The sequence below is a fragment of the Rhinopithecus roxellana genome, chromosome 11 (assembly GCF_007565055.1).
Source record: "Rhinopithecus roxellana isolate Shanxi Qingling chromosome 11, ASM756505v1, whole genome shotgun sequence".
Taxonomy (NCBI): domain Eukaryota; kingdom Metazoa; phylum Chordata; class Mammalia; order Primates; family Cercopithecidae; genus Rhinopithecus; species Rhinopithecus roxellana.
The window spans coordinates 88,085,623-88,100,280 of NC_044559.1; the positions used below are offsets into that span (position 1 = coordinate 88,085,623).

A 14,658-nucleotide genomic window follows, 5' to 3' on the forward strand; every position below is an offset into this window, starting at 1 on the left:
TTGGGCTTGTGTGTATAATATTCCTAGGAGTTTGGGATATAGCTGCACAGCTTACTGGAACGAAGGATGACTGACCAGGTAAGGATGCAGACTCTCTCCCCTACCGTACTGGCAAAGTTAAAAGTAAGCTGCAGGAAAAAAAACCATTTGGGAAACTCACTGAGACGCAGACCAACTGAGGTTCTCAAATATCTCTACCCTGCTGTAATCATTCATGTCCAATTTCTTTTGACTCCTATCCCTTTCTTCCCTGCTCCCTCTACCCTGTTTTCTTCTTTCTCTCTTTTTTGTTTGTTTGTTTTTGAGATGGAGTCTTCCTCTGTCGCCCAGGCTGGAGGGCAATGGGGACGATCTCGGCTCACTGCAACCTCCGCCTCCAGGGTTCAAGCGATTCTTCTGTCTCAGCGTCCCGAGTAGCTGGGACTACAGGCCACTGCTACCTGTTTGTTGTTGTTGTTGTTGTTGTTTGTTTTTGAGACAGTTTCCCTCTTGTCGCCCAGGCTGGAGTGCAGTGGCACCATCTCAGCTCACCGCAACCTCTGCCTCCCGGGTTCCAGCGATTCTCCTGCCTCAGCTTCCCGAGTAGCTGGGACCACAGCCACCCACCACCATGCCCGGCTAATTTTGTATTTTTAGTAGAGACGGGGTTTCACCATACTAGCCAGGATGGTCTCAAACTCCTGACCTCGTGATCCGCCCACCTCGACCTCCCAGAGTGCTGGGATTACAGGCGTGAGCCACTGCTACCTGTTTTTGTTTGTTTGTTTGTTTGTTTTTGTTTTTGAGACAGTTTCCCTCTTGTCGCCCAGGCTGGAGTGCAGTGGCGCCATCTCAGCTCACCGCAACCTCCGCCTCCCGGGTTCCAGCGATTCTCCTGCCTCAGCTTCCCGAGTAGCTGGGACCACAGCCACCCACCACCACACCCGGCTAATTTTGTATTTTTAGTAGAGACGGGGTTTCTCCATGTTGGTCAGGCTGGTCTCGAACTCCCGACCTCAGGTGATCTACCCCCCTCGGCCTCCCCAAGTGCTGGGATTACAGGCGTAAGCCACCACGCCCGACCTAATTTTTGTATTTTTAGTAGTGACGGGGTTTCGCCATGTTGGCCAGGTTGGTCTCAAACTCCTGACCTCAGATTATCCTCCCCCCTTGGCCTCCCAAAGTGTCAGGATTACAGGCGTGAGTCACCACGCCCGGCCTCTCTTAATGTTTCTTAAGAAAAAAAAAAAAAAAAAAAAATAGGGGTATTGGTTTTCCAGCTGCCCCAAGTAACCTTTCCTTCTTGCGTCCCTTGGTCTCAGTCCTAGCCACTTCCTATCCACCCTGTGGCTAATTTGTCCTTTCCGTAACAGACCCCTTAGGTTGTGTCTATGAGGTTGGGCAGAGGCGTGATGGGTGAACACTCCTGGCCGGAGACTGCAGGCACTGCAGCTACATCCAGTTTCCTACCGGCAGCAGGTACCGCACCGCGGGACACTAACTTGCCCGGTCCTGCGCCGGAGCAGAGCCGTCTCAGCCGCGGGCACCGCCCTAGAGTCCCGCCCCAATCCTGGGCGAGGCTTCGCGGTGAGCGCCGCTGCCACGGATTGGCTTCGAGGGTCCGGCCCTTCGGCCAATCAGTCGCGGGGAGTTGTCTGGGGGCGGGGCTCCGGCCTCCTCGTTGAGAGTCCCGGATTTACCAGGGCCGGTGGAAGCGCCTCGGGCTCCCCCCCAGGGTCCCGGCCAGGGGACCCGGTGAACATGGCCTCTGCTACTGTGGCAGCGGCACGACGGGGCCTCGGCCGGGCTCCCCCTCTCATCTGGCGCGGCTACCAGACCGAGCGGGGCGTTTACGGCTACCGGCCGAGGAAGCCCGAGAGCCGCGAGCCCCGGGGCGCCCTGGAGCGTCCCCCAGGTCGGGGATGGGGTCTGGGCGGTGGGAGTGGGGCCTGGGACGCAGAAGCATCATCGACTTGCGGTGGGGTGTCGGGGTCGGGGAACCGGCCACCGGCCTGAACGCGCGGCCAGTGGGGAGGAGGGGGAGGTGAGGGGAGCAGAGGGTAGGTGTGGGTGCTTAGTGTCGGGGTCATCCCCCGTCCAGCCTCTGTAACTGAGGATCCTTGAGGTCCACGCTTGGGTGGTCCTCCCATCTTGCTGGTCCGGATCTGGTTTTGGAAGAGCTTTTCTTTCCTTTGTTGGAAACGTGTGAGAAAGTCTTTTTTTCTTTTTCTTTCCTTTTTTATTTAATTTAATTAAATTAATTAATTTATTTTTTAGACGAAGTCTCACTCTGGCCCAGGCTGGAGTGCAGTGCTGCGATCACAGCTGCCTGCAGCCTCGAACTCCTGGGCTTAAGCTATCCTTCCACCTCAGCGTCCTGAGTAGCTGGGGACACAGAGGGACGACCAAGCCCGGCCTTTTTTTTTTTTTTTTTTTTTTTTAGTAGAGATGGGGTCCCACCATGTTGCCCAGGCTGATCTTGAACTCTTGAGCTCAAGGTAATCCTGCAGCCTCGGCCTCCCGACGTGTTGGGATTACAGGCTAAGCCACTGCACCCAGCCTAGAAAACCAACTCTTTAATGAGGCGGAGCTGTGGGAGAAGTAAAGTTTTAATCTCCCAAGGATACATTTCCAGGACCATCTCTGAGGCTTTTATGTGAGCAGGTGGGGGGTCCAAGACTGCACTGCTTGGGAGAAGTGGGCAGTTAGTTCCAGTCTTGGAAGACAGCATGGTATTTATTATGTATTTGTCTCCTTGTAGCTAGTCTGTTACTTTAGTTTTAGAGTTTAAGTCTTAACTCTGCTGAATTTGGAACTATGTGCTGGTGGAGTTTCTTTCTTTTCCTTTTAGCCGCTCTATTGACACCTCGATATGTGCTGGTGGTTTTAATGAATTAACAGCCATGAATGTCAGGTTTTGGAACTTCTGTTGTATGCTCATTTGCGAGACTAATTTTGAGTATTTGGTTTATGCCCTAAAATTATTGTATCGTTATTTGTCCTCACGGAGTAGAAGATACTTACAGATTGATTATTAGAGGAAAGTCATTTGGCATCTTTGATCTGATTATTAGATTAATGTTGAAGATCCCCTCCAGCATCTGGGCACCTGACCTTTGAATCTTCCATCAGTCACACACTAGAACTTCAATATTGTGCTCCTCACCTCGGAGGGCATTTAAAATGAACCTCATATGTCTGTCTGTCTCTCTCTTTCTAATCCTAAAACGGAGTCTGGCTTTGTTGCCTAGGCTGGAGTGCAGTGGCACGATCTTGGCTCACTGCAACCTCTGTCTCCCAGGTTCAAGCGATTGTCCTGCCTCAGCCTCCCGAGTAGCTGGGATTACAGGCACCCGCCACCACGCCCAGCTAATTTTTGTATTTTTAGTAGAGATGGGGTTTCACCGTGTTGGCCAGGCTGGTCTTGAACTCCCAACCTCAAGCGATCCACTGGCCTTGGCCTTCTAAAGTGCTGGGATTACAGGTGTGAGCTGCCATGCCTGGCCAGGAGGGTACCTCCTTTTTGCAAAGCTGAAATCCCCTTCATATCTACTTGCTCATTAGGGAGCTCCAACTTGACCTCATCTTTCTCCTGGGCATTACTGAAAGTGACGAGAAACAGTGAACATACATTCCTGAGCTACAGTTTCAAGGGCATGCAGTCTGCTTCAGTTTCACTAAATGTTTTGTCCTGTAACATAACACTGCCCATCAGCTTTCTAGGTGGAAATACCTGTGTCATTGGCACCCATTGCCTGGCTCCTAAGTCAATACCATATGTATTTTTAGGCTCTGTTAGGGCAGCAACCCATCTCTTGTACCAAATTCTGTATTAGATTGGATGAGTTCAGGTGTTGTGATATACAAAGAGAAGTAATATCTTCTTTCCTTCCCCTTAAGAGCGTGACCCAGAGGTCGCATACATTGCTGCTGCATTCTCGTTGTCCAAAACTTAGTCACATGGCCACCAGGTTACTGGGAAGGCTGGCAAATGGCTCTTTATTCTGGGTGGCCATATACTGGGGTCTCTATTACTATCAAAGAGAGGGGAGAGTGGAAGTTGGGAATCATAGAAGTCTCTGCCATAGAGGTATGATAGTAATCTGGGATGAGCAATCCACCTATATCTTTTTCACCTCATATTTCACATCAAAATTTTTTTTTTTAATTTTATTTATTAGGTCAGGCACGGTGGCTCATGCCTGTAATCCCTGCACTTTGGGAGGCCGAGACAGGCAGATCACTTGAGACAGGGTCTTGCCATGTTGCCCAGGCTGGTCTTGAACTCCTGTCCTCAGGTGATATGCCTGCCTCGGCCTCCTAAAGTTTTGGGATTATAGGCATGAGCCACTGTGTCCAGCCCCAAATAATTTGTACTTCCTAAGGAATGAAAAGAGGGTTCTATATATGCAATTTATTTGTGACATATAGTATATTTGCATTTTGTATGTGCAGGCATAACATTAATTATCAAGTATCTTTATATGTTGTGCAACATATTAAACTATTACTGTTTTATTTTTAGTTTTTGAGATGAAGTCTTGCTATGTCACCTAGTCTGGAGTGCAGTGGTGCAGTCACAGCTCGTTGCAGCGTGTGCCCAGTTCACAGGTCTTCTTTCTTCATACGTTTATCTTGGCTAAAATAAATGTCTACATAGGTGACCACATCATTCACTAAGATTTCCCTTGTATTAAGGCTTTAAAGAGATACTGAGGCTGGGCATGGTGGCTCATGCCTGTAGTCCCAGCACTTTGGGAGGCTGAGGTGGGAAGATCACTTAAGGCCAGAAGTTCGAGACCAGCGTGGCCGACTTGGTGAAACCCCATCTCTACTAAAAATACAAAAATTAGCTGGGCCTGGTGGTGTGTGCCTATAATACTGGCTATTCAGGAGGCTGAGTCAGGAGAATCACTTGAACCTGGGAGGCTGAGGTTGCAATGAGCTGAGATCATGCCACTGCACTCCAGCCTGGGTGACAGAGCAAGACTCTGGCTCAATAAGTAAATAAATAATTAATTAAATAGATAGTGAATTTGCCCCTAGTAACCTTTTGGATGGCAGTGGTTTCTCTAGTTACAATTTGACCCATGGTGAGTGTTCTTTGTAACTAGGAATTTGTAACAGCTTGTACTTTCACCTCTGTAAACCTCAATTTCCAAGGAAACTCGAATTTATTTATCAACAACGCCAATTTAAAATGGAGGTGGGTTTAGGAGTAGTGATTAATGGGTGTATTTTTTTTTTTTTTTTGAGATGGAGTTTTGTTTTTGTTGCCCAGGCTGGAGTGCAGTGGCACGATCTTGGCTCACCACAGCCTCTCCCTCTTGGGTTCAAGTGATTCTCCTACCGAGTCAGCCTCCCGAGTAGCTGGGACTACAGGCATGCGCCACCATGCCTGGCTAATTGTGTATTTTTATTAGAGACGGGGTTTCTCTGTGTTGGCCAGACTGGTCTCGAACTCTCGACCTCAGGTGATCCACCCACCTCGACCTCCCAAAGTGCTCGGATTACTGGCATGAGGCACCGTGCCTGACCTGTTTATTCGTTTTTTTGAGACACAGTCTCACTCCGTGGCCCAGGCTGGAATGCAGTGGGGTGATCTTGGCTCACTGCAACCTCTGCCTCCTGGGTTCAAGTGATTCTCCTGCCTCAGTCTCCTGAGTATTTGAGATTACAGGCATGTGCCACCCTGGCTAATTTTTGTATTTTTAGTAAAGACGAGGTTTCACCACGTTGGCCAGGGTGGTCTCAAACTCCTGACTTCGAGTGACCCACCAACCTCTGCCTCCCAAAGTTCTGGGATTATAGGCATGAGCCACTGCACCCAGTCCATGAAAATATTAGCTCTTGTACTTTTTTTTTTTGGACAGATTCTCACCCTGTTGCCCAAGGTGGAGTGCAGTGGCATGATCTCGGCTCACTGCAACCTCTACCTCCCAGGTTTAAGAGATTCTCCTGTCTCAGCCTCTTGAGCAGCTGGGACTACAGGTGCTCACCACCATGCCTGGCTAATTTTTGTATTTTTAGTAGAAACAGGGTTTCACATGTTGGCCAGGCTGATCTTGAACTCCTGAGCTCAAGCCATCTGCCCTCAACTAGGCTTTTCTGAAGGCAGCAGTCTCTGGCTAGCTCTTTTCTCATAAGCTATCTCCGAATTCCAAATTTCAAAATCTGGAAAAGCTCATTCCGGCCCAGCTTGATTCAGCCTGTCCAGCAGCAAGGCAGACTGGAGTAATGCGTGCATGCCCACGGGGCCCCGTGACTTGGCATGGGAGGGTGCAAAGTGAGGGAGAAGAAGCCGCTTCAGCTCTTGTACTCTGAATTTGAGGGCTCTGAAAAGCTTTTATCATGAAGTGTGACTCTTGATCTCAGGACTTCATTCAAATAATGACAAATATTTCTTGAGCATCTACCATGTGTTAGTCTTCTGAGCCAGAAGCATGCCTTTATTTTTAAGAGGAGTGCAGGCGTGTATCTGCTATTGTTTTCTCTATTCTCTCTGGCTTCATTAGGGACTTAAACATCAAATCTAATTCCTGTGACCTTTTGCAGATATTACTAACAGCAAATTGTTTGGGCAGTATTATGCCTAATGTAAAGGTATTCGTTTTTCTCTTACAGAAATTCTTGCATTTCTGCAGTAATAGAAAGTTTTGTTTTTGTTTTGTTTTGTTTTGTTTTCTTTGAGACACTCTGTGTCGCCCAGGCTGAGTGCAGTGGCACAATTACAGCTTACCACAGCCTCCAACTCCTGGGCTCAAGTGATCCTCCCACCTCGGTCTCCTGAGTAGCTGGGATCACAGGCACGTGCCACCACATCCAACTAATTTTTGTATTTCTTTTCTTTTTTTTTTTTTTTTTTTGAGAAGGAGCCTCAGTCTTGCTCTGAGCCCTTGGCTCACTGCAAGCTCCGCCTCCCGGGTTCACGCCATTCTCCTGCTTCAGCTTCCCAGGTAGCTGGGACTACAGGTGCCCGCCACCATGCCCGGCTAATTTTTTTGTATTTTTAGTAGAGATGGGGTTTCACCATGTTAGCCAGGATGGTCTCAATCTCCTGACCTTGTGATCCGCCCACCTCGGTCTCTCAAAGTGCTGGAATTGCAGGTGTGAGCCACTGCCCCCGGCCAATTTTTGTATTTTTTTGTAAAGACAAGGTTTCGCTCTGTTGCCCAGGCTGGTCTCAAACTCTTGACCTCAAGGGGTCCTCCTGCCTCAGCCTCCCAAAGTGATTACAGGTGTGAGCCACTGTGACCATCCGGTAGTAGGAAGTATTTTATGAATAATTCTATTGCTGTGCTCTCATGCTTTTAAATGTTACTTTTATTTGTTTTGCTTATCCTTCCAGGGAAAAAGAATTAAATCTTTTAATTATGTGTTTTGTTATGAAGGTAATACAGCAGAAGTGCATTTTATCTAGAGCATTTGAAATTGGAACTTGATCCGTTAATTCCATTTATTTTTATTTTGCTTTTTTTTTTTTTTTTTTTTGAGACGGAGTCTCGCTTTGTCGCCCGGGCTGGAGTGCAGTGGCCGGATCTCAGCTCACTGCAAGCTCTGCCTCCCGGGTTTACGCCATTCTCCTGCCTCAGCCTCCCGAGTAGCTGGGACTACAGGCGCCCGCCACCTCGCCCGGCTAGTTTTTTGTATTTTTTAGTAGAGACGGGGTTTCACCGTGTTAGCCAGGATGGTCTCGAACTCCTGACCTCGTGATCCGCCCGTCTCGGCCTCCCAAAGTGCTGGGATTACAGGCATGAGCCACCGCGCCCGGCCTTTTTTTTACTTCTTTTGTTTTTTCTTTTAAAACAATTTTAACAGAGCGAGACTCTGTCTCAAAAAAAAAAAAAAAAAAAAAAAAAAGAAAAAAAAAAAAAGAAAAGAAAGCAATGTGAGTGCAAAATCTCTAGATTTTTCTCATTTCTCCCCCTAATATTTTACTTTTTCCCACAGCAACAGATTTAGGGACTAATAGAACTGATGGTTATAAGCACCAAGTCAACTGATGAGAGCAGAGTGAGACTGTCTCAAAAAGAACAAAAAGCTTTATTGTACATGTTCACTGTGGAAAACTGCGAGAATACAGTAAGCAAAAAATAACAAATCTGCCTGGGTGTGATGACGTGCACCTGTAATCCCAGCTACTTGGGAGGCTGAGGCAGGAGGATCTCTTGAGCCCAGGAGTTTGAGTCCAGCCTGGGTAATATAGCCAGACCTTGTTTCTTTCTTTCTTTCTTTCTTTTTTTTTTTTGAGACGGAGTCTCGCTCTGTTGCCCGGGCTGGAGTGTAATGGCGCAACCTCGGATCACTGCAAGCTCCGCCTCCTGGGTTCAAGCGATTCTCCTGCTTCAGCCTCCTGAGTAGCTGGGATTATAGGCATCTGCGACCAGGCCTGGCTAATTTTCTTGTTTTTAGTGGAGACAGGGTTTCAACGTGTGGGCCAGGCTGGTCTCAAACTCCTGACCTCAGGTGATGAGATCACCTTGGCCCACCTTGGCCTCCCAAGGTGCTGAGATTACAGGCATGAGCCACTGCGCCTGGCCATTCATTAAGTCTTGAGGCTTTTTCGTCAATCATTCTTCTACAATATTATTTTTTAATGACTGTCAGCAATTTGAGATGAGTTAATGTCATTGCTTGTCCCTCAGAGGATGGGTTTATAAAGAGAGAACTAATGATAGGGAGATGTCAGTGAAGAATGAGGAGGGCCTACCTTTGTCTTCACGATTGGAGGGTGCGGGTGAGGGCCACTGAGTAGCTTCACGTTGTACTCGTGCTCTCTGGGGACATCCAAGTTCTGATTAAGCCCAGGAGTGTGAGGAACGTTCAGAGAGGTTTGTTTTTCATGAAACAGAGCACCAGAGATCTTGGTGGAAGGAGCTGGAGACAGGGAAGGAGTTGGAGATAGGGTTGGTGGAAGAAGAAACCTGCCAGAAGAAATGGCAGTCTGAGGGAGCATGGGTTGCCAGGGTGGATGGAGGATGTGCCTGACACGACAGAGGGCTTCCTCTTTCTGCTGGTGCCAAATTGCTACATGCCTCATATTCTTTGGAGCAAGGAGGGTTCTTTTGTGCCAACTTCTGTGTCAGTATTCTAGCGTATCATTAGCAGCCTGGCTAGCCAGTAGTTAGAAATAGAAGCAGTGGGCCGAGCGCAGTGGCTCATGCCTGTAATCTCAGCACTTTGGGAGGCAGAGGTGGGTGGATCACGAGGTCAGAAGTTCGAGACCAGCCTGACCAACATGGTGAAACCCCCGTCTCTACTAAAAATACAAAAAATTAGCCAGGCGTGGTGGCATGTGCCTCTAATCCCAGCTACTCAGGAGAATTGAGATGGGAGAATCGCTTGAACCTGAGAAGCAGAGGTTGCAATGAGTCATGATCGTGCCATTGCACTCTAGCCTGGGCGACAGAGCAAGACTCTATCTCAGAAAAAGGAAAACAAAACCAAAAAATAACCTACAAAAATTAGCCGGGCATGGTGGCACGTGCCTGCAGCCCCACCTACTTGGGAGGGTGAGGCAGGATAATCGCTTGCACCCAGAAGTTGGAGGCTGCATTGAGCTGAGATTGTGCCACTGCACTCCAGCCTGGGTGACAGAGCGAGACTCCGTCTCAAAGAAAAAGAAAAAGGAATAGAAGCAGTGATCTCTAGGAGTTGACATGGGTTCTTCTCTAAGGGGGTGTTTTCTTTTTTCTTTTTTTGAGACAAAGTCTCGCTCTGTCACACAGGCTGGAGTACAGTGGCACCATCTCGGCTCACTGCAACCTCCACTTCCCAGGTTCCAGCGATTCTCCTGCTTCAGCCTCCATAGGCACGTGCAGCCACACCCGGCTAATTTTTGTATTTTTAGTAGAGATGGGATTTCACCATGTTGGTCAGACTGGTCTTGAACTCCTGACCTCAAGTGACCCACTGGCCTCGGCCTCTAAGGGGATGTTTTCAGTATGGCTGCTGGTTTGCAATGGGAATGGGGGTTACCCTGTAGGTTTGCTATTGTTCTTGTACCACTAATCATGAGTTGTGGGGAGATCGCTCAGAGAGAAAGTAGACTGAGAAGGTGGCCTTGGGCAGAGCTGGGGAGTACCAATATTTTATGTATTTTATTTTTCAGAGATGGGATCTTGCTTTCTTACCCAGGCTAGAGTGCAGTGGTGAGATTCCAGCTCACTGCAGCCTCGAACTCCTGGTCAGCTTCTTGAGTAGTTGGGATTATAGGTGTGCACCACCATGCCTGGCTACCAATATTTAGAGATGGGCAAAGAGAAGTCCCCCAAAAGTGACTGAGGTTGAGTAGCTCTGGAGTTAGAAAGAAAACCGTGTTCCTGCAATGCTGTAGAGCCCAGGGAAGAATATGTACTTAAAAGGAGAGAGTGGGGGCTAGGTGCAGTGGCTCACACCTGTAATCCCAGCACTTTGGGAGGCCGAGGCAGGTGGATCACAAGGTTAGGAGATCAAGACCATCCTGGCCAACATGGTGAAACCCCATCTCTACTAAAATACAAAAAATTAGCTGGGCGTGGTGGCACGCACCTGTAGTCCCAGCTACTCAGGAGGCTGAGGCAGGGAATCACTTGAACCTGGGAGGCGGAGCTTGCAGTGAGCCGAGATTGTGCCACTGCACTCCAGCCTGGCGACAGAGCAAGACTCCTTCTCAAAAAAATAAAAAAATAAAAGATGAGAGTGGTCCACAGGGACATGCTTTAGACATAGTCTATCTGGATTTTAGCCACAAATATAAATGTTTCCTACTTCATATGACAGTGATTGAGAACTTGAATAAGGTTCAAAATAGAACCCTTAGCAATTTGTAGGACTAACCCCCAGGCTGAAATCAGTTCATTTCCTGGGATAGTTTGATTCGTTTATTTGACCTATTATGGCTCCACCTACCTGCTGTATTAGTGCAAATACATCCTGTGTGTGTTCAGTACCTCTCTGTTCTTTTCTCACTAAACCTGCTCCAAGTAAAGAAGTGTGCTTTGGCTGGGCGCAGCGGCTCACACCTGTAATCCCAGCACTTTGGGAGGCCGAGGGGGGTGGATCATGAGATCAGGAGATCGAGACCATCCTGGCTAACACGGTGAAACCCTGTCTCTACTAAAAATACAAGACATTAGCTGGGTGTGGTGGTGGGCGCCTGTAGTCCCAGCTACTCGGGAGGCTGAGGCAGGAGAACGACTTGAACCTGGGAGGCACAGGTTGCAGTGAGCCAAGATTGCACCACTGCACTCCAGCCTGGGTGACAGAGTGAGACAATGTCTCAAAAAAAAAAAAAAAAGTTTGAAAATATGCTAACAATTGTCTCTGGGTTCTGAAAATAACACAAAGTGTAAAAATGTGTTTCTTGGCCTTCTTTGGGAGGCCAAGGTGAGTAAATCACTTGAGCTCAGGGGTTCAAGACCAGCCTGGGTAACATGGTTAAACTCCATCTTGACCAAAAAAAAAAAAAAAAAAACCAAAAATTAGCCAAGTGTGGTGGTGCATGTCTGTAGTCCCAGCTACCTGGGAGGCTGAGGCAGGAGGATCACTTGAGCCTAGGTTGCAGTGAGCTGTGATGGTTCTACTGCACTCCAGCCTGGGCAATAGAGCAAGATGCTGTCTCTAAAATAAATAAATAAATAAATAAAGAGGTCTAGAGCTGTAAGAGCTTCTTTGAAAAGCTGATTTTTGGGCCGGGCGCGGTGGCTCAAGCCTGTAATCCCAGCGCTTTGGGAGGCCGAGACGGGCGGATCACAAGGTCAGGAGATCGAGACCATCCTGGCTAACACGGTGAAACCCCGTCTCTACTAAAAAATACAAAAACTAGCCGGGCGAGGTGGCGGGCGCCTGTAGTCCCAGCTACACGGGAGGCTGAGGCAGGAGAATGGCGTAAACCTGGGAGGCGGAGCTTGCAGTGAGCTGAGATCCGGCCACTGCACTCCAGTCCGGGTGACAGAGCGAGACTCCGCCTCAAAAAAAAAAAAAAAAAAAAAAAAAGAAAAGCTGATTTTTGTAATTTGTAGTCATCTCCTAAACTGTTTGTATTTTTAAATTTTCCCCAATTTAGTTGACCATGGCCTTGCCAGGTTGGTGACAGTATATCGTGAGCATGGTCATAAAGCTGCCAAAATCAACCCCCTCTTCACCGGACAAGCCCTGCTGGAGAATGTGCCTGAAATCCAAGCCCTGGTGCAGACACTGCAGGGACCCTTCCACACGGCAGGTATGGCTTCTGCACAGCAGGTGGGAGCTCGGAGCTGCATAGCAGGCCGGGCTCCTGCCTCTGTTCTTGAAGAAGCAGCATCCCCTAGGCCGGGCGCGGTGGCTCAAGCCTGTAATCCCAGCACTTTGGGAGGCCGAGACGGGCGGATCATGAGGTCAGGAGATCGAGACCATCCTGGCTAACACGGTGAAACCCCGTCTCTACCAAAAACTACAAAAATCTAGCCGGGCGAGGTGGTGGGCGCCTGTAGTCCCAGCTACTCGGGAGGCTGAGGCAGGAGAATGGCGTGAACCCGGGAGGCGGAGCTTGCAGTGAGCTGAGATCCGGCCACTGCACTCCAGCCTGGGCGACAGAGCGAGACTCCGTCTCAAAAAAAAAAAAAAAAAAAAAGAAGCAGCATCCCCGCTGGAGCTGAGGCTCCCACAGGTGTGAGGAGACCCAAGGGGGCACATTGAGGTACTGTCAGAGAGGAGCATTCTTGGGATTCTAGAAGTTCTGAGGAAGCCTGTTTTCTCAAGGTTCAAAAACATTGAATTGGCTGGGCACAATGGCTGACACCCATAAACCCAGCACTTTGGGAGCCCGAGGTGGGAGGGTCATTTGAGCCGAGGAGTTTGAGACCAACCTGGGCAACACAGTGAGACTGTTCTACAACAACAACAACAACAAAATTAGCTGGGCATGGTGATGCACACCTGTAGTTCCAGGCACTCCAGAGGCTGAGATGGGAGGATCACTTGAGCCTGGGAGGTCAAGGCTGCAGTGAGCCTTGATCGTGCCGCTGCACTCCAGCCTGGGCAACAGAGTGAGACCCTGTCTGAAAAAACAAACAAACAAAAAACCTTTGAACTCTCAAGTGCCATATGCTTAGCATATATCAATTTATTCTCAAAACCACTCCCAAAAGTAGTCATTGTCCTCTTTATTTTGTAGATGGAAAAACAAAGAGAACTTATATAACTCATAGCTGCTCAGTGGCAGAGGTGAGGTGAAATCCAGGGCTGCTTCCATTCCAAAGCTTGCCCCCCTCATTCTATTTTCTTTCTCAGCCTGGGAACTTAGAAAAAGTTGGGCCTGCATCATCAGTCATGATTTCAGGGTCCTACCTCATGTTACTTTTTAAAGTTAATCTTGCAAATACCAAATTATGATTGTGTGTATCAGTGAGTCATGTTTCAGTCATCTAATGCCGTGTAATAAACTACCCTAAGATATAACGGCATTTAAACCCTCAACTTTCATTTTAGTGTCTCTTAGGGTTCGGGGGGTTACCTGGGCTTTGCAAGGTGGTAGTGTTCTTTTCTTTTTTTCTGTTTTTGAGATGGAGTTTCGCTCTTGTTACCCAGGCTGGAGTGCAATGGCGCTATCTCAGCTCACTGTAACCTCTACCTCCCGGGTTCAAGCAGTTCTCCTGCCTCAGCCTCCCGAGTAGCTGAGATTACAGCCATGTGCCACCACACCTGGCTAATTCTGTATGTTTAGTAGAAATGGATTTTCTCCATGTTGGTCAGGCTGGTCTCGAACTCCTGACCTCAGGTGATCTGCCCGCCTCGGCCTCCCAAAGTGCTGGGATCACAGGCATGAGCCACCATGCCTGGCATAAGGTGGTAGTTTTCTCTCTTTTTTCTTTTTTTCTTTTTTTTTTTGAGACAGAGTCTCGCTCTGTTGCCCAGGCTGGAGTGCAGTGGCCGGATCTCAGCTCACTGCAAGCTCCGCCTCCCGGGTTTATGCCATTCTCCTGCCTCAGCCTCCCGAGTAGCTGGGACTACAGGCGCCCGCCATCTCGCCCGGCTAATTTTTTGTATTTTTTTAGTAGAGACAGGGTTTCACCGTGTTAGCCAGGATGGTCTCGATCTCCTGACCTCGTGATCCGCCTGTCTCGGCCTCCCAAAGTGCTAGGATTACAGGCTTGAGCCACCGCGCCCGGCCTCTTTTTTCCTTTTTTTTTTTGAGATGGGCCTCCAAAGGCTGCAGAAAGAACTGATTCCTCAGTTGAACCTCTGCAGAAAGAACTGATTCCTCAGCGCCTCATAAAAGCAAACGAGTTAATGTGGAAAACATTAAATGACATGATTAATGACTCAGTTGGAATATAGTGGTGATGCGTCTAACTTCCTCAGAAGACCAATACTTTAAGTCTTTATATACAAAAAAAAAAATACAATAAACTTTGTTGTAAGAAACCATAAGCCAGAGGTGTCCAATCTTTTGGCTTCCCTGGGCCACGCTGGAATTAGAATTGTCTTGGGCCACACATCAAATACACTAACACTAATCATAACTAATGAGCTAAAAAAAAAATCACAAAGAAAATCTCACAACGTTTTAAGAAAGTTTATTCATTGTGTTGGGCCATATTCAAAACTGTCCTGGATCACATGCAGCCTGTGGGCTGCGGGTTGGACAAGCTGGCTAAGCAATATAAAGTAAAGGTTGGGGCCGGGTGTGGTGGCTTATGCCTGTAATCTCAGCAATTT

The 14,658-nt window shown here is 48.3% G+C and overlaps 1 protein-coding gene across 2 annotated transcripts in view; it reads left to right on the forward strand.

The window, feature by feature from the left end:
- Window positions 1-1,630: 1,630 nt before the first annotated feature.
- DHTKD1 (dehydrogenase E1 and transketolase domain containing 1) overlaps window positions 1,631-14,658 on the forward strand; it is a 57,446-nt gene continuing 44,418 nt past the window's right edge. The window contains exons 1-2 of one of the 2 annotated variants that reach the window (XM_010366571.2): window positions 1,631-1,894; window positions 12,026-12,181. In XM_010366571.2, coding sequence (XP_010364873.2) covers window positions 1,741-1,894; window positions 12,026-12,181 — 310 coding nt within the window. In that variant the 5' untranslated portion in view covers window positions 1,631-1,740. The remainder of the gene's footprint in view (window positions 1,895-12,025; window positions 12,182-14,658) is intronic. The other variant, XM_030941462.1, reaches the window with a different exon arrangement.